We start from the raw sequence: 20,069 nt of genomic DNA on the forward strand, positions 1-20,069 counted from the left end.
GCTATGCACACATTCTCTGGAGCTAGCTGACGGTCACATTCAACAAAGCCCAAGGCTCAAAAAATAAATCATGTACCTTTGGAAAAGTTCTCTTTTCATACATCATTTTGTCATGCATGCCACATCAAGTCATGCGCGTTGTTTTTCCCCATCAAGTCATGCATGTTCTTTCAAGGCATACATGTATTCGTTTTAATTTTTGCATTGATCAATCAATTCAAACCATGTCACCTCATCAATTCAATCACGTATTTTTTTGGGATAAATTTTCTTTTTATACATCATTTGCGATATGAAATTATAAAGAATATGTCGTACAATTTCGTTATATTTTTTTAATTTTAAATACTCTTCCTTTGCTAATCAATTTCACTCACGTTAACGGAACATTCCCGCAAAAACGTGCGGGCATCATCTAGTTAAATGTATAGGGGAACTTTTATTTTCTTGGTCATCTTGCGGGGGTGGCGGATGGCAGGGAGAGGTTGAGCAATGCAGTCATGATCATGACGGAAGTGTCGCTGGGTTGGGCCACGTTCGAGACCAACTTCTAGTGAACGAAGGATGACGAGAGATGGCATCAACGATCTTGGCGGTGTGGCAGCTCACGGCAAGATCCATGCTCTAGCATTGCCTCTCAGCCCTGGAAGCTTTGACCTGTTGGTCATACTAGTTAGATTGGCTCCTAAAACACACTCAAGCGGCAACCTGTGCTATGTCGCACTTTTCATCGCAGAAAATTAACATATACATGTCTAAGAGGACTCAAGATTCTCTCCATCTCAGAATGCCAAGATGGCGTTTTTCTAAGGGATGCCAAGATGTCGGTTGGAGAGGAGGAAAATCGGTAATCCCGCGGCAGCTACATTCAACAAAGCCAAAAAATGTAAACCGGCCCAGTGGTTCATTTGGGCAAGACAACAAGAAAATGTACCGGACATCCTCCGGCCCAAATATCGCCCAACCTTTCCAACCTTTGCTCGGCCTAGAAGCCGTTCCACGGCCTAAAAGGTGATAGCTGTAAAAAAAAAAAGGTGATATACCTGTGAAAAAGAGAGTTGATAGCTCGGCCAGCATAGACCTGGTCTATAGACTACCGTGACATAACCTTGCCTCGTCAGTCATCGCGGTGCTCGAGGCTTCTGGCCCCACACCGTAAGCAATACACCGCGTCCAGGCAGAACCCTCGCCGGGCGGCGAAAGATCTGAGCCGCGACGGGCTCCAGCGCCGGCGAGCGCTCTCCCACCTGGCCTATAAATGACCCGCCCCCTCTCCCCGTCTCGCGTCTCTCAGAGTTCTTCCCGGGTCGCACGATGACGTGTCGCTCCTCCACGCCTCCGTCACCACCACCTCACTAAGCCCCCAACACCACCGTACTCCGACCAACCCCCTTTGACAAGCTTCCAAACCCTAGAAGAGGAGGAGGGGGAGGAGCGCGGAGGAGAGCATTCGAGGAGCTTCGGGATGGCCAAGGCGCGGAAGCAGAAACCCGAAGGGGGCGCCGGCGCCGGCGGTGGCGCCACCGTGCTCCACCAGAAGCTGTGCCTCTCTATCGACATGGAGAACCAGCTGATTTATGGGTGAGCCACGCCAACGATTATTATGCCCGAATAGCTTCGACCCCCTCATGCTCATGCCCTAATGCGTGCGCCTTTAGCTGCCTTTGGGGATGCTTAATGGGTTGATTGTTCGAGGCGGAGGGCTAGGGTTTGTTGTTGGTGACTGAGTGGTATATTGGTGATGTGAGCTTTTGTATTTGTGTTTTGGAGTTTGAATTATTTGCTCGATTTGTCTAATGGTTGCTGCAATTGTGCAATTCCGTGGATCACTAGTTCGAAAATGAACTGTTGTCTTGTCTGATTTGTCTATGAATGAGAATTGAGTAGTGAACACACTTGATTCACATATAGTGCAGTGGCCAAATGGGAATGCTTAACGGTGTAACTAGTGAGGATTTGTTGCTCTTAGTCTAGTGGATTGCTCAATTGGTGCATGTATTGCTGCTATTGCTCAACTCCATGGGTTAATTATGCAACGCTAATGTACCTTCTACGAAAACAAAGTTGATGCTCCTTAATTATGCAACACTAATGTACCTTCGACGAAAACAAAGTTGATGCTCCTTACCTGTAGCCAATACCCAGTAGAGCTGTATGAACTTCTAAAAATGGCTTCATGTGTTCATGGCCTAGTATAAACATATAATTTAGGCTCGTCTTACTTAGATTCATTCCAATTCCCTTCTCATAGCTTGTGGGGTTAATGTAAAAGAAAGCCAAAGTTAACTGAAATATGAGGCATGCTGGGAGTGCAGGAATTTATAACAAATCATTAACTCCCACATTCAGTATTCATACAAAACTCCTGCATTCCAAACGGAATGGAATGGTTCAGACACTTTTGCACAACTGATTTATTCTTCTATAAAATGTATATATAGATGGGAATGCCAGCTGGCTCCATGACCCTTTTGCAAAATTTCAAGCTACTTTATGTGCTCAAACAGCTAAATTATCACTGTTGGGGTCAGTCTTAGTGGAGGTGTTTGTTTTATTATGCATGGTTTCTTTATATAGTTTCGTCCAAAAGGAGCTACCATTGCAGTTCCTTTATATATGCCTGTGAGGTCAGCATTTCTATCAAAATTGAGTTTCTTAATTGGTAGCACCCATTTCTGGTAAACTTGTGTTTTGTGATTCATTATATTCTGGAGGTGATTTTTGTCTTAATTTGATAAATCCGAACGGAGGGATTGGACTGCCTCAAACCTACGAGACGCAATTGAAACAACCTAAATTTGTTAAATTGAGAAATCAGATAGACATACAAGTTTGTATTTATGTTATATGCCAGCTAAAATGTACATAACTCCCTTTAGCACTTCTATTAGCATAAGGAAAAGTTCACATTAGTCCCTTGAAGTATCATTTTTTATGTTCCCTTGAAGTACTGTGTTTTTCCGCTTAATGTCTTGAATGCTTTTTTGATACACTTAACTGGTTAACCCTGTGTGTTATGTACCAGTTCAGTTAACACCTGAACCCGTTCTTGCTTATTAGTTTCTATCGCGTGGATGTTATTACTGCTACATGGCTCACCATATTAATCGGTTTTACCATTGCACTTTGAAGCACACATGTATTCTAATGCCATCATGCCACCAAGGGTGTTAATTGGAGCCAACAAAAGTTCACGTTGTTAAGGAGCCAAGCACCACACTTCATGGGAGTAAAGTGATTTTTTCCTGGAATACTTACAGTCAAGGCCTCTTTGATTTGCAGGACCTTGAGAACGTAGGAATAGGAACAGGAATATGATAGGAATGCATGTGTGAAGCAAAGGATTGAAAAACACATGAATTTTGTAGATTTGGTGTTTGATTCGCAGAAATAGGAAAAAAAAAAGGAATCCTAATAAACACGGTCAAATTAAAGTTAAACCAAAAGCAAAAGTAAAGTTGCAATGTTATTGTGCCACTAAATACCATTGCCTTGTTCTTTGTGCAAAGGGATTAAAAAAGAGATGTCCAAGTGGATTGTAGTAATCCTGTGTTTTTTTGTGTGAAACTGAGATCAAAGGAAAATTTCTTGTGTTTTTCATATGCTCCATTCCTTTGAATCAAACGGATGAATAGCACCCAAAGGAATTTCCTATTCCTATGGTTATCCTATGAATCAAAGAGGCGCTGAATGCTGTGTTTGTGTAAATGAGGTGTCCGAAATGGTTGAATTGAAACTCTTGTTTCTAAACTGATTGACTCGACCAGAACTGTCTGGAGACACTAGACATATATATTGTCGGTTTTATGTACACAGAGCAAGTGCAGTGCCTTCTAAAGCTATCACTACCAGAGTTGTCTTTGCTGCCTGTTAGCATTGCTCAACATGGTCTATAACCCTCTAAAGCTACCAGAGTAACTCATTTTGTTGACCATCTTCTAGTAACAAGCCCATATCATACAAGTATATGACAGTACATGTTGCAATGGTCTTGATATGGGTAAGACACCCATTTGTTCTGTACATTGCCTATAATGTGCAAGTACAGTGGTTCGGGAGGCATATAGGAAGGTTCAGCAAGCTGCAACTTGTAAATATTTCATAGCAGGAATCTCACATTTGACTGCTTGAGATGCACATAAACCCATACAGATGATTGGCAGAGTGTTTATTATACTCCCTCCGTCCTAAAATAAGTGACGTGGATTTGCACAAGAATCTATACAAATCCACGTCACTTATTTCGGGACGGAGGGAGTACGAAGAACATATTTTATGTGTCAGATGTATCTGGACTTGCAGCAATAACATCTTTCTTTTCCCCTTGAGCATCGCATACTAGTATGATAGAATCATATCTGTATCATGCAGCAGTCATGTGCATGTATAAGAGAGTGCCTATTAAAAAGGTTGGTCATGAGATGCCAACATAATAACGTCCTTACTCTACCTGTCTTTATGTCAGTTCTTAATGAGTTATCTACTGACCTTAAGTCCTTAACGAAATGTTGAATTTTATGGTAAGGATCAACCAAAGCCAGTATTTTCAAATAGTGTCTGTCCCTTTTTAGAAAATCTAGTGTAATTGAGCAATAATGCTTAGGACAATTGTAAAGATCACTCAGTTGAAAAATATTATCCAGTGTCACTAACATGTACCCCGCATGCCATCATTACACTGGATGGTATTCTTCGAATTTATACTTACTTGCAATGGTACTGCGCTAATTTCCCCACTACCAGTTCACTTCCAGCGAGTACCCTACCTTCGTTTTGATGCCATAGGAGCTTGCTGAACTTTATGTTTGGTTTATTCCTTAAGGTACACCGAGATAAGAGTGGTTCTAGCTGAGAAGGATACCTTCGCTCTACATGCTGACTGTATGACAATTAGGAACATATTGGTGGATGGTGAAGCTGCTGAGTTTGAGTATTCTCCTCATTGGAAAAATGTTGACGATCAACCGAGCTGGTTGTCGGTATCATGTTTGAAGACTGCTGCTGATGCTGCATGCTCAGCTTATGTTTCTTCTCTAACTAGTGAAGCTGTACCTAATCTCATCATTTCATCTGAGAGATCAGTCAAGTCAACCAATGAGCAACCGGGTGAAGAAAATGGTGAAAAACATGAAGAAAAGGGTGGAAATCCTGTTCAAAGTTCTGATGACAAAGCAGTTAAAGTCTGCAATGGCTCTGCAGAGGAGAATGATAAGGAAGTGAATAAGGAGAACAAAGAGGAAGCAGAAAAGGAGAACGGGAAGGATGAGAAAAATGAGATGGAGACAGAGAAGGAGATGAAGAAGGATAAGGAAAAGGAAGAAGAGGAGGAGGAGGAGAAGAAAGATGAAAAAGAGGAGAAGGAAGATGAAAAGGAAGACGTAATTGAAAATGAGAAGGACAAGGAGAATGAAATGCAAATTGACGATGACAAGGTAAATTAAAGCTTTTGTTTAATCATCAATATTTACATCATAGTTGATTTGTGTTGATGTGATGTGTTGTTGTAGGTGAAGAACACAAAAGTGGTTCGCGTAGATTATATTTTGGAGAAGGCTGAAACTGGCGTTCATTTTGTCAACAAAGTCCTGCATAGTAATAGTCAACTAAGACGTGCGCACTGCTGGTTCCCTTGCATTGATAGTGCAACACAACGTTGTCCGTAAGTGAATTCTCCTAATTCTGGCTGTCCATCTTGCTATTCTAGTTGTTGTTGGTTGTTAATAATCCTCTTTGTATCGTGATGTATTCCCAGATTTGACCTAGAGTTCACAGTTAGCACGGATCTAGTTGCGGTCAGCAACGGAGACTTGCTTTACCAGGTATGCTTTCAATCTAGATTGCAAATGAGTCCAGGGATCAACTCAATTCAATCCTTGTTAATGGAAAACTGCAATTTTTCATTTTCTTGTTGTAGTATGTTAATGTTTTCAAAAACTTACATGAACTCTTCCTGTGCTATTTCTGGAATAACCAGTGGAGTGGGGGATTGTTATGATTTACTGCATAAAGATTAGTTTCTGATGGTCTTTTTGCTTGCACATTCTGCTGATACTGTGCCATGCAGGTCTTAAGCAAGGAAGACCCTCCAAGAAAAACTTACGTTTATAAATTGAACACTCCCGTGAGTGCACAGTGGATATCTTTGGTTGTTGGCCCATTTGAAGTTCTTCCTGACAGGAACGGAATAAGTGTATCACACATGTGTTTATCTCCGGCTTTGTTAAAGCTCGAGAACACCATCTCATTTTTCCATGATGCTTACAGGTGATAAACAAAACATACTTCAGTCAATATATTATTTGGAGTGAATATTTACTAATGTCTTGAGAAGTTTCTGCTTTGGCATTCATTGCCGAACTTTCGGCTTTCTTGATTTTTTTTTTCATGTTTACTGTTTTGCAGCTGCTACGAAGATTATCTAGCTGCACCATTTCCTTTTGGTTTATACAAGCAGATTTTTCTTCCATCTGAAATGATAGTATCGCCAACAAGTTTTGGAGCCTCCATGTGCATTTTCAGTTCAGATATCTTAAACGAGGAGAAAGTTATAGATCAGGTACATGCTTGTCTTCTCTCGGATATCTTCCCTACCAACAATAAGTAACTCTTCCAAGCATACTTGTCAAATCTGGCAAATTCTCTTGTGTTTCTTTTGGTCATGGTCCTTAAGTTTCCAATGCCTCATGCTCACTGTGAGCCTAAAGCAGCTTTAAACACTGATATGTGTAGAAGTCCTAGTTCTATCAAGTTTCCGTTGTAACTTAGCTTTCCTCTGCATTATATGATATGCTTGTCAATTTGTAAAATTGATTCCGACAGATATTTGAATTTGTTACGAATTGTATGTGCAATACTTCTGTGCTTCTGTGTGCTACCTTCTTTTGGCATGAATTGCTGTTTAGTGCTTGAATAATCACGCATGCCGGTATTCTCAGATCCATTGTTACTAACAGCCTGATGTCCGGTTATTTAGCATATTATGCTCTTGTTCGAAAACATTTCAATTAATTGTTTTTAGCAGATTGGCAACATGACTTGTTGACGCATAATAGTTAGTATTATTGTAACTAACATATTAAATGGTTCAGATCATTGACACGAGAATCAAACTAGCGTACGCCCTTGCAAGGCAATGGTTTGGCATATACACAAGTGCAGAAGAGCCAAATGACGGTAATTCATCTCTAACTGCTAATTAATATGTGATATTCTTATTTTCATAGGTAAAACATATTGATTTATTCACGATATTACTGTGTTCGAGCAGAATGGCTACTGGATGGTTTGGCTGGTTTTCTCACTGAGATTTTTATCAAGCGTTACCTAGGGAATAACGAGGCACGCTATAGGCGTTTCAAGGTTTGTTATGTTACTTACAAAAATACTGGTGTCTTGTTACCATTGAGTTGTTAGTCATACATATTGATTTTGAAGTTTGAACCAGAATCCTCTAGATTAAATGATTAATCAACTAAAATATCATACTCCCTCCGATCCATATTAATTGTCTCATTTGTCCAAATATGGATGTATCTATGCTAAAAAGCGTCTAGATACATGTAATATTTCGACAACTAATATGGATCGGAGGGAGTATTAAAATTCAACAAAGTCAAGTCAATGACCTGAAAATCATTCATGTTTGGTTGGTGTCATTTAATATTGTCTCGGAAGGAAAGCTAGAGTTAAGTAATTAAAAAGTGCTTCTGTGTCCCAGTTCATCATGCTAAAATGTGTTCAAAAGTAATGCCCAGAATTGTTGATATACAGTTCTCGTTACTGTGTTTTGCATTTATTTTTAAATGAATGTTATTCTAATTGATCTTGCTATTACAACAGTCTATGGTAGACAACAATAGAAATTGTATTCTCGCTCGAACCTGTATTGCCTAATAGTACCTGCACCTGCAATTACACATGGGGACCTTTTGTAATCTTATGCCACATACATTAAAGGATATACTATATCTTGAAATCTGTAAATAGGAGTAGAAAATACACATACCATATTATGTTAGTATGCCATGTTCAAACAAAATATACCTAGTTAATTGGAGCAATTACAAGAGTGTTTGTCTTATCAAGCCACTTGTTATTTATATTTACATCTGGTTGTTAACCATTAGCGAGAACATCTTTGGTCATATTATATCTTTGATGTAAGATCCTTGTAATGCTCTATATGCAGATCTTCTATAGTTGAACCAAATTTGCTTTGCAAAAAACTGATTGTTCGGTGGGAAGTGATATGGCTTGGTCTCGAAAGCTGGGTTAATGGAAGTAGATGGAGATCTTTAGAACAGGAGTTAGATTGCAAAACGTAATGTGGAGGCAAGAATCACCCTCCAGGTTCTGGTAGGGGCTTGTCCCGTACAGAACAGGGAGCTCCTGAAACTTGCTTGGGGTTTCTGATTTCTTTATTGCTTGCAAAATATTATAGCATACATCCATTTATATCGAACTGGACTGCCTAACATGGTCTTTGACTCTGATTCAGCTGACTCCTTTGCCTAATCCAAACTGAACTTTCCAACTATTAACTATTTAGACTTAGACCCTGACTCTATTCTATACAAATGTACCGATTTAGATTGTCAGCTTGCTGCTACTTGAATACTTAGCCAGCTTAGCCACTTTTCTATACTGCTATTCTGCCTGCCTGCTCCTGCACCAATTCAGGTGTCCTCACCCCTTCCTCCTTTGATACCGATTGCCCCAAAAGAAGTCCACGACAGAAGGCTCACCTCTACCATGGTCTTCATCTGTTGTTTTCTTGTTTATCTTTTTGGGAGTCCACATGTCGTTAGTTTTTTTGCTGGTTTGCCCACACCAAACGAGGTTATTGTACCGAATTGCTTTCCTCTAATGAATAGGCAGAGCTGCTGGTTTCTCTATTTTCTTTTGACCTACTCCCTCCGATCCATAATAGGTGTCTCAGACTTGGTACAACTTTGTACTAGCTTTGTACTAAATCTGAGGGAGTAGTATATAGCTTACATTGCACTCAGCTGCTGTGTGGATTCATGTGACCATCTAAATGTAAATGTTTACTTCCATTTCCCACCACTTTCCAACTTCGTAGAATTGCTGTCATATATTTGTTCACCTTGATATGACCTAGTGAATCCAATGGAAACAATCTAAATGTTCTAGGGTCATTCATACCTTACCTTTTGAGATTATTATGTTATCTGTTTGGTTCGAGTTTGATGAAGGAATTAAAATACAAATTCCTGGTTTTGTTACTGCAATTATTCTCCGCCGCAGTGCATTCACATTTTGATCTGATTTAAAGATTCTTGCTTGTCAACATTATTAATATATTTTCTTGTATTTTAATAGGCCAATTGCACAGTATGTCAATTTGATATCAGTGGTGCAACTGCTTTGGGATCTCCTACTGCTTCAACTGATCTTTACGGAACCCAAACAATTGGTTCATACGGGAAAATCCGTTCATTGAAGGCAGTAAGTTTTGAGGTTTTCAAGTATAACTATCTAATGTGCATCTTCCCCTCATATTTCTCTTTTAAACAGGTAGCCGTACTTCAAACATTGGAGAAACAGATGGGCCCAGACTCCTTTCGGAAGGTTGCCATATGCCTCTTTGGTATTTTGGTGTTTACCTTTTTTTTAATATAATTTGCTGTCTACATCAATGCAGCACTTTGCCCAAGCAACTGATTTAACTTCTGCAAAGTGCTAGCGCACCTCTTGAGAAGTATTACCACTGGAGTACAGATTGATAGTCAATTAGCTACATGACTAATAATGAACAACACGTGCTGAGATCTTGAATGTTAATTTATGCAAAAAAAAGTTTATGTTTTCTTGTTCTCATGTACCTACTAATTTTCTGGTACTTGTAGAACTTTTGATTGACCACTATGCGCATGCAGAGTCATGCTGATGTGCCCATCATTTTCAATTTCAGATCCTGCAGATGATAGTGGCTTCAACTCGTGCCTCAAGGACACTAAGTACAAAGGAGGTACATCAATCTCATCTACCCAATTATTTCTCCACTTTCCACTTTGTGCTCATGATATTGAGTTTTTAACTTCTTCTCTTTGCATTTTTTGAATTTCCTTTTTCTATTTTGAATATAAGCATTCTCTGTATTAGAAGTGGTGTATCTCATTCTGCAAATGTTTGCGCTGTTGTTTTTGTTACACTCCATTGTGGGCAAGAACTTCTAATATGTGAAACTAAGCGCTACATGTGCTTGTTCTTTGATTGGGAACTGTAGGGAAGGCCCCGGCAGTGAAATTTTATTAAACAGCAAACTATATTTACAAAGGCCCACATACATGGGAGGGGGGGGGGTAGATGTACAAAGCTTATTAAGAGAGTCTATCCGTGCTCGGAGAGAGGCTGTGAGCTCCTCTTTCATTCTAAAAGATAGAAGGAACAGGTCCCTTTTGAAGATAGAGAGCCAAGAGCCTTAAGTAAGATTAATGTTGTTGAAAATATTAGCATTTCTTTGCTGTAGTTGTAGATCTAATTGATGACTGTAGTTTCACTATGTGGTCTCACTTCGACATTGGTCTGGTTTGTAGGCCTTCTTGGTTCAATGCTTTACATTTATCATGTGAAAAATTTATGCGCTCTGTTGCAGTAGCTATATGATTCTCATCCATCACTCCCATCACCGCATCAACGAAAAAAGACACACAACATGGATTTAGCAGCAGAATCTCAGGTTTCAGTTCACGTTCACACACAATTGAATTTATTAGTTTGCTTTCGTTTATTCAGTTTAGGCACCTCGCAAATAAGGTTGGTAATCTGGAACGTCCATTCCTGAAAGAATTCTTTCCACGGTGGGTCGAATCTTGTGGATGTCCAGTTATGAGGTAAAAGAGCCTTGTTTTTCAGATTTTCAGTTACGTGACATTCATCTCTTTGTCATTTACACATGCTTACTCATACCTATTCTGCTTGTCAGATTGGGAATCTCATATAGCAAAAGAAGAAATGTGGTTGAATTAGCAGTTTCACGTGGTTGCACAGCAAAAGCTGATCCTGGTTCTGATAGCCACGTGAATGATGATATTCAAGATAGTGCTAATGGATTTCCAGGAATGATGAGTGTACGTGTTCATGAAACTGATGGGGTGTATGATCATCCAATTCTACCAATGGCTGGTGAAGCCTTGCAGGTCGTAGAATTACAATGCCATTCCAAATTAGCAGCAAAACGGTTTCAGAAAACCAAGAAGGGCTCCAAGCCAGATGGTTCTGATGAGAACGTAGAGGCTTCAACTCAAGAGAACCGCACGAGGTCTATTATGACTAATCAACATTTTCTTATCCTGCCATTTACTTGAAACTAATATGATTTATGTCTACTGCAGCATGGATTCACCTTTATTGTGGATCAGAGTGGACCCAGAAATGGAATACCTTGCTGAGATCCATTTTCACCAGCCTATTCAGATGTGGGTGCGTATCACACATAAACATAATGACAATGTTGACTTTAATTTAGTGATGAATAATTTGTGTAAATGATGTACTCCCTCCGACCCATATTATTTGTCGAAATATTACATTATCTAGAAGTTTTTAAACATAGATACACCCATATTTGGGCAAATTTGAGACAAGTAATATGGGTCGGAGGGAGTAGTTGTTTTTTCCTGGTTTAACCGCTTCGGGGCTCGCCCTGTTGATCCCAGCAACTATGGTCATTGTAATTTTAATTTAGTACTCCCTCTGATCCTAAATTCTTGACTCAAATTTGCCCAAATATGGAGGTATCTATTCTTAAAAAGTGTCTAGATACATGTAATATTTCGACAACAATTTAGGATCGGATGGAGTATCAATCATCGTGTTAAGCCTTTACTACTTACTCCCTCCGATTCATAATAAGTGCCGTTGATTTAGTCCAAAATTGAACTAAATCAGTGACACTGATTATGGATCGGACGGAGTAGTTGTGATGATCAAGTTACAAGATGGACCAATATCTTCCATGACCGGAGGTTGATCAGATATACTGCATCTCTTGCCCAGCCTCTGTCTACATATTTTACAGTATCTTTGAGGTTGATCTAAAAGTAAATGCGTCAAATATACATAATGCATTTCAAATCATGTTTTTTTTTCTCTTGATACCATCGACATACTAGGATAAGCGTCCATTAGAATGTCAGAATGCTTTGCTCGTACATTACTGAACATATAATCTCAATACATAAACTAGCTTTTGCATTTCTTTCTTCTCCGTTGGACTCTGTAAACGACACTTTGAAACGATTTTCTGCCAGTACTCTTTAGATACAGGGCAATTGGAAATTATAATCAATCAACCGTGATGCAATTTAGATATATGCACACATGATGTAATTAATAATTAATCGTACATGATGCCATCAAGATATGTGCACAAATTTTTATTCTATTTACGTTTATTTCAAGTTTTGAGTCATTTGGCAGATCAATCAATTGGAGAAGGACAAAGATGTCATCTCCCAGTCACAGGCAATAGCTGTTCTGGAGAAATTACCCCAGATATCCTTTGCTGTGATTAATGCGCTCAATAATTTCCTAAATGATACGAAGGTATTTCATCATGCTTCTTGTGATCTGAAGTCCAATGCCACTTCATGGCTGATTCGCCCTTTAGAGAAGCTTCTTGAGATATTAAGTCCAATGTCACTTCATAACTGATTGGTAACACCACAGGCCTTTTGGAGAGTTAGAGTTGAAGCGGCATATGCGTTAGCTGTAACTGCATCGGAGGTACACTCATTTAAAATTAATACGAAGCATTCATTGCAGTGTAAATGCGCATATTATATATTTCCATTTAGTTACATTTATGATGGAAGGGCTGGAGCTGGGTTCCTTCTGAATTTTGCTTCAGATATCCATGCTGTGAAATGTAGAATTAATATACTTGGTACTGGATGCATAAAGATATGCTGAATTTTTTTTGAAGGATTAAAATAAAGTTGAAGCAGAAATAAGATAGTGACTTTTGATGTGTCTGGAATCTGCTTAGATGACTACATCATAATTATTGCCCCACTTTTAATACGATTAGCTCATGTTGGGATGTACACATTTGTTACTGTTCAGTCAAAAAAATGGGAAGATTTTGCATTATCCTGCTTTTCAAGGAATCATGCATTGGTATAGATTTGTACACAGTATTCTTGTTGCTTACTTGAATTTATTTTCCTTCATTTAGGACACAGATTTAACTGGGCTGCTTCATCTGGTTAAATTCTATAAAAGCCGCCGGTTTGATGCAGATATTGGATTGCCAAGGTCAATATTTGCATTTCGCAATGAACCTTTTTATCAGAAACTGTCATGTATCCATGACTATGTTTGCTTTGGGTTCTAAACGTATAATAAACATTATTCTATTTTACTGATAGGCCGAACGACTTCAATGATATTCCAGAATACTTTGTTCTTGAGGTAATGCACTGAGGTAGGAATTGTATATGTGATTGAACCATGGCAACATAACCCTTTGTATAGCATCACTGTCATCATTTTGTATATATTGAAAAATGCTTATCTTTAGTTTGTTAGATGCACTTTTGTATATATGGTATATCAATATTATAGGATTTCGGCATACGGTTATACATGAAAATAACTAGATGCACTCCCTCTTAAGTCTAGAAAAGATAGTACTCCCTCCGATCCATATTAGTTGTCTCAAATTTGCCCAAATATGGATGTATCTATGTTTAAAAAGCATCTAGATACATGTAATATTTCAACAAGTAATTCTGACCGGAGGGAGTACATATGTTATTGATTTGGAGGTAACCATGCCCCATAGACTATTAGGATATCTTGCATCCGTAACTGCCAATATTGTCATTTGAATCCCACCCGCAACAGTGTTCCAGAGACTAGATTTTCTACCCCGGAGGGAAGCTACCACCCCTAGATCCAGCAGGAATTGGTGCTTAAACAATCACATATTTTGTGTTTTTATACCCTTCCATGAAGAACTAATCCATATCAACCTTGCATTAAATATGGATTCACGATTAACTGATAGTTGAATCCAGACCTTATTGATCATGTGCTAGTCCTGGCAGCACTGTAGATCTGACTTCATTTAAGATGTGAAATGGGGGTGTGTTACATTGATGAGGATGAAATGTCTGAAACTCATGTTAGATGTAGTGTTGCTAGGAAGTAGGAACATATTCCGGTGTTCCATTGTTGTTATTTCCTTTCTTCGGTGAGTAGTTTATGTCGCTGCTCAAGGGGCTGCAGTAGTGTGCTTTTCATGTGGTATTGTAGCATGGTCCTGCTGAAGTTGACAATTTACTATGTCTCACAAGTTAACTTAAGCCACAAAATATTTTTTTGTAAACTTGCAAAAATAAAACTTCCAATTAAACCTTCCAAAGAGACAGCCTTCTTGCTTATTACATTTCAACTCGAGAACCTAATTTCAACTTAAAGAATATAAAGGTGAGCTTCCACATGAAGTTGAAAATTTATATCTCTTTGCGTTATCTGAAAAAATGTACTAAAGTTATTTGAATTACACGGTTATTGATTGAGTTAGTAATTCAATGATATGATTATACTTTATGAAGCAGTTGTTGCGCTGATGATATTTTTTCCTTATGTTCCTTCTGTTAGGCAATTCCGCACGCAGTAGCTCTTGTTAGATCATCAGATAAGAGCAGCCCAAGACAAGCTATTGAATTTGTTCTTCAGCTTCTAAAGGTTTTGCATTTTATCTGTTTGTAACTTGTAGCCCTGCATTTATATATTGACATACAGAAATTACAGTTTGCTCACAAGTATGTTTGCACTGTTCTTACTGCCCCGTTTTCAGTATAATGATAACAATGGAAATGTATACTCCGATGTCTACTGGCTTGCTGCAATGGTTCAGGCAATAGGCGAACTAGAATTTGGCCAGCAGGTTTGTATGGACACACGTTGTCTTGTTAATATGACCTGTATTTATACAACTGTGGTGATAATTAGCTAGCTGTAACTAGAGGATTCGGCTAGAATCTATGCTCAAATTAGTTACCTGTTTGGTATGGAAAAAATATTTACTGGTTAAGTTCATGGGCGCCATAACTAAACTGGTATAGCATGAGCTTCCAATTTACTACTCCCTCCGATCCATAATAAGTGCCACTTATTATCGATCGGAGGGAGTAGTATCTAGGTAAAGGTTAACAGGCGAGAGAGATAGATAGAGGGAGGGAGATTAATTCCTGCTTGTTTATTCTCTGGAAGGGTGTGGCTTTTGTTGCTAGCTTAGAAAGGGGATAAAGCTACGTGAGTATCAAGCCTCCAACTAACTAGACATGAGGATTCCTGAACCGAACTGCAAACTCCAACTAACAAGATCATCTTTAAGAGAACCTTATTTCCTAATTAGCAGCACCAGTACCAAGCCCTTGCACTTGCACCCCTGGTGTGACTCCTGGTCAGGCTGATGGCCTGATGCGACCTGAGTGTGAGATGCAGCTGGTAAGCATGTCCCGACATGACATGCACCAACTTCTTGCTTTTCCCTACACTTAAATCAGATTATTTGAGAACATAATGCAGTCTTACACAGACCTGCTACAATTCTGTTTTGTTAATTCAATTTCGGCATAAATGTATGTTGGAGGTCTCTTCTTTATTATTTTTAGGACATCACCAGTCAATACAGATAAAGGGCATCCAATCTTGGCTCATGTGCAACTGTTATTTCAGTTGAACTTCTTCTATTCCGCTGACAAATAAATAAGGATGTAGGTGTGCCAGGTCGGGCTGATACACTGGCCCATCCTTTTTTTTTCTGCTTTGGCACTCCCAATTCTTTGGCTTTACCCCAATGCCTGGCCCATGTGCAGAAAGTGAGCCACCAATTGTGCGGGATGGGTCTGTGGGAGCAATCCACTTCCACCCCTAAATGAAATAGCACTGATGTCCCTTTGGTTTATATTTGCTTGTCATTCTTCTGAGATATTGGTGAATTACTTTCAAGACACTGATATTGATGAATGACATTGAGTTTGTTTTCAGGGCATAGGCCTCCTATCCTCTCTTCTGAAGCGTATTGACCGGCTCCTGCAATTTGACAAGTTTGTGGAATCACCCTCGTAATATTGTTTATTTACTTGTCCTTCTGTCTTGGCAATTCCTACTAACTGGCCTGAAAACCTCGACGCAGCTTTATGCCTGGTTACAATGGTGTTTTGACTGTCAGCTGCATTCGAGCCCTTGCACGTATAGCAGAGAGGGTGTCATCTTCCATTTGCATTGTAAGAACAGTCTGAATTATATGGGCTGCCTATCTTGTCGCAAAGCTGATGCCCATCTGCATATCACAATCATGTGATTTATCTTTATGTTACTGCAGGATCGTATTTGTGAACTGATTGCTCCCTTCCGCAATATAGACAAACCATGGAAAGTCCAAATAGAAGCTAGCAGGGTTCTTATTGATCTGGAGCATCACCATAAAGGCCTTGATGCTGCTCTCTTGTTGTTCTTGAAATATACTTATGAAGAAAAATCTTTGCAAGGTTAGATTGATAGAGTACTCTAGGTTTAGTTTGTACGATTTGATTTCTTGACATGCATTATTTGCAGGAGGGACAAAGTTGGCTGTTCATGTATTGCGCTTATGTCAAGCAAATGTTGAGCCTGACCTTACTGATCAAATAAAATTACCAACAGTGGTTGGTCTCCTTCACCTACTTGGTAGCAGAAAGGCATACAATAACGTCTTTCTTCGCCATAATGTGTTCTGCATTTTGCAAATCGCTGCTGGAAGGTTAGCAATTGTTACTTCGCATGTAACTTGACATATTCTCTCATTTTTTGTTTTATTGTGAATTGCAAGCCTTTCATATATGTTTGCTTCTTGAAACGGTATAAAATAAATGAAAGAAAGTCAACATGATTGTGAAACTAGAAAGCTAACTGGTTCCTTGCTGATCAGTTGTGCCAAGTAGTGTTTCTGAACTATGCTAAGTTTGGTGCCAATCATGATCAATAATAAGTTTGACTCTCTTTCATTTCTACTCCCTCCGATCCTAAATTCTTGTCGTGGTTTTAGTTCAAACCACGACAAACCATGACAAGAATTTAGGATCAGAGGGAGTATTTTGTGGTAAAGTCAGCTCGGATTTTTGTGAGTACATGGCCATCTAAAGAAGATAGGAAAAATGTATCAGTAGTATATCAATTAAGTACATCCTCTGGCTTAATATAGTTTCTTTCATCAGTCCTCACAAAATCTGGAGTTATCAAGCATGCCTTGCAATATGGAGTTTGTACATTATAATGATATATTTCCAATTTCAGATCTCCGACACTACATGGAGTTTCGAAGCTTGTCGCCCCCTCTCCACTGGTTCAGGAGATATCCAGTGATCAGCATGCTAAAGCTGATTCCTCGGTTCCTCAACTATCAAGGCCTCAAGAACCTTCCTCTAGCACTCCTAGTGTACGCGAGGTCTTGCTGACCACTGGACCTTCCAAAGATGCTGATAACATATCTAACTGCAGCGAGAGAAGGAATGTTGTCAGAATTAGGGTGAAACGTACTACATCTTCCAGCAAAGCAGATGGTGCTGATCACAGAGATGGTTTGCATGGTGGAAGAAATGAAAACGAAGCAGGTCCTTGTAGTTCTATGTCAGTGGATGCCCCGATGGTTGGAGCACCAAATGAGCCACTGAATCTAAGTGATCATAACATCGAAGAGCAGAACTCATGTCATGACCGTGAATCAAGGATGTCTGCAAGTGTCAGCAATGCCAAACTACTGGACAAGCATGAAATTTCCAAGGAACTACAGTGTACAGCCGATTCAAGGCTAGATTCTGTTCCAAAGGATCAGTTCTCTCCTGTCACTAATGTGCAGGAAGGTGTAGATAAGCCTGGTAGTCAGCTCGAAGGAGTATCCACCAGTTATGTTGGAACCCAAGCTCCAGAGTCCATCAATGGGCTGGATGCAAAAGAGAAGAAGAGAAAGGACAAGAAAGATAAAAAGCGGAATCGAGATGAAAGACGAGACAAGAAGGATGATCCTGAGTATCTGGAGAAAAAACGTCTTAAAAAAGAGAAGAAAAAGACGGAGAAAGAGTTAGCCAGAAAGCAGAAGGAAGGTGACAGAGTTTCTTCTCAACAGAGGATAGTTAAACCTTCGGACTCACAAGGAACTTTGGCAGCCACGCTCACTCCACCAGCTACAGTGCAAAGTGCTGAACCCCAGGTTTCGAACAAGGATGTCACAGTAGATACTGCACGGACACCGCCGACTAAGATAGTAAAGATCAAAATCAAGCCCTTAAAGAAAAAACCCTGAACGGAGGTTCATGAGATCCTAGATTGCCTTGAGCCACTATTTGTAAGGATCAATTGTTGTACAGTAGAAACGAAACAGGCAAGCTGTAGTTGTTGATGAGTAGCCAGATTTTTTGTGAATGGCTGATGTATCATGTAAAAACTGCTACTGCCCCAGTATTCCTGGGAGTAATTGGGATAAAATTCTAGGAAGCCCTTAGCGTGAATGATAGTGTCCCATTCTGTTGTTGCTCCTGGTTATCCTCTATGATCTTGTCATCTTGGTAACTTTATATCACTTTTAGTGTTCAGTTCTGTAGATGTAAGATTTTGTTGATATATGGTGATACTTCCTAATTATTTGGCAGGTCTGGTCGGTAAACTGAGGTGAAGATTATAACTCAAGTTCGCTTTGCTGTGCATTTTGCAAATGGTCTATCCGTGTATGACAACAAGACTTGTTTTGTAATCCCTCCGTCCCATATTAAGTGTCTCAAATTTGCTCAAATATGGATGTATCTATATCTAAAATGTGTTTAGATACATGTAATATTTTGACACTTAATGTAGGACGGAGGGAGTATATGTTGTTTGCAGACGCGGCAGAACATGAACTGTTCGATGAGGCCAGCCAAGACGATATGACACCTTGTTTTTGAACCTTCGAGTTGGAAAATCTAAGGTACGTATTTTGCATATTTCGAGAACCACAACGTATGTTGTTTGCAGACGCAGCAGAACATGAACTGTTCGATGATGCCAGCCAAGACGGTATGACACCTTAATTTTGAACCTTCGAGTCGGAAGAGTTAAGGTACGGAGTACATATTTTGCATATTTCGAGAACCACAGCTGAGGGTTTAACGAAGATGGGGAAAGCAACTGCCGGTCTCTCGGCTTACATTTGAAATTAGCATTGCTCGTTGTACTCTAGGACGGGACTTCTGCTGTTGTTCTTTGCCATGCTTTGCGATGCAGCCAAGGTGTTTTCAATGTCGCTCCTGTGAGTAGTTGATTTTTGGTTCGACCGTCTCAGCGTCTGTTCCTAAATATAAAAAATCATACTGCCTCTGCCAAACAAAAGATGTCTTAATTTTGACTAAATTTGAATACATCTATACACTAAATCATGTCTACGTACATCCAATTTTTGACAAATTTGAGACATCTTTTGTTGGATGGAGGGAATACCTTTATTCAGCGTCAACCTTTTAAAGTTGAACTAAGTTTACAGAAAAATCAACATTTAGAATATCAAAACCATACAATAAAAATATATAACATGATGGATTTAATAAAACTAATTTAGTGTTGTAGATGTTGATCGTTTTTTTTATAAACATGATCAACATTTAAAACTCAGACAAAGTTATGATTTTTTACATGGCGACGTATCCTGTTAATTTACTGAACTGTGTCCATTCCCAAATGTCCCAGCCCACCAATGTATATCTAATGTCTATAATCTAAAAGTGGTAATTTTACAAAATGCCGCCTGCAGCCTCCATTAGCCAGACCATTTGACGCATCCCAAATCCAATTCTCCCCAAATCCCCAATTCCTCGACGATTCGACACGACTCCAACGATCTGCAAGCCAACGGCCATCAACGGCTGCCATAACAGGTAGATCAATCCTCCTGGGCCGTGCCTCCTTCGTTGGGTCATCGGCTTCGTTAGAGCTAGCGGGTCGCGTGGAGGTGATGTGGACTGTGGAGGGACGGCGTCGTCGTAGTTGGTGGGCCGCACGGAGGTTCTATGTTGGGATGTCGT

General features: G+C 39.5%; 1 protein-coding gene across 4 annotated transcripts; it reads left to right on the forward strand.

Annotated features, from left to right (window-relative positions):
- Positions 1-1,157: 1,157 nt before the first annotated feature.
- LOC100821849 (transcription initiation factor TFIID subunit 2) lies at positions 1,158-18,552 on the forward strand. 4 transcript variants are annotated; one of them, XM_003576468.4, is made up of 25 exons: positions 1,164-1,581; positions 4,823-5,432; positions 5,508-5,659; positions 5,753-5,819; positions 6,065-6,264; positions 6,403-6,556; positions 7,089-7,173; positions 7,268-7,359; positions 9,343-9,468; positions 9,538-9,591; positions 9,935-9,991; positions 10,759-10,856; positions 10,949-11,284; positions 11,358-11,445; positions 12,445-12,570; positions 12,694-12,750; positions 13,202-13,281; positions 13,395-13,437; positions 14,632-14,718; positions 14,831-14,920; positions 16,027-16,085; positions 16,175-16,265; positions 16,364-16,529; positions 16,597-16,780; positions 17,314-18,552. In XM_003576468.4, exons 1-25 carry the CDS (start codon positions 1,466-1,468, stop codon positions 18,317-18,319), a joined length of 4,224 nt encoding a protein of 1,407 aa, XP_003576516.1. In that variant the 5' UTR covers positions 1,164-1,465; the 3' UTR covers positions 18,320-18,552. The 4 variants fall into 4 exon arrangements, 3 of the variants coding, with proteins under 3 accessions (XP_024318690.1, XP_003576516.1, XP_024318691.1); XM_024462922.1 differs by lacking the exons at positions 16,597-16,780; positions 17,314-18,552 and having other exon boundaries at positions 1,158-1,581; positions 16,364-16,534; XR_002966056.1 differs by lacking the exons at positions 16,027-16,085; positions 16,175-16,265; positions 16,364-16,529; positions 16,597-16,780; positions 17,314-18,552 and having other exon boundaries at positions 1,158-1,581; positions 13,395-13,450; positions 14,831-14,881.
- The last annotated feature ends 1,517 nt before the right edge of the window (positions 18,553-20,069 follow it).

Source organism: Brachypodium distachyon, chromosome 4 (genome assembly GCF_000005505.3).
Source record: "Brachypodium distachyon strain Bd21 chromosome 4, Brachypodium_distachyon_v3.0, whole genome shotgun sequence".
Classification (NCBI taxonomy): Eukaryota; Viridiplantae; Streptophyta; class Magnoliopsida; order Poales; family Poaceae; genus Brachypodium; species Brachypodium distachyon.

What these genes read in the sequence shown, in the direction of transcription:
- LOC100821849 (XM_003576468.4), top strand. Translation starts at nt 1,466, where the DNA reads ATGGCCAAGGCGCGGAAGCAGAAACCCGAAGGGGGCGCCGGCGCCGGC. An exon ending in ACTCAAGAGAACCGCACGAG is followed by an intron (nt 11,285 to 11,357) that starts GTCTATTATGAC and finishes TGTCTACTGCAG; the next exon opens with CATGGATTCACCTTTATTGT. An exon ending in TGAAGAAAAATCTTTGCAAG is followed by an intron (nt 16,530 to 16,596) that starts GTTAGATTGATA and finishes CATTATTTGCAG; the next exon opens with GAGGGACAAAGTTGGCTGTT.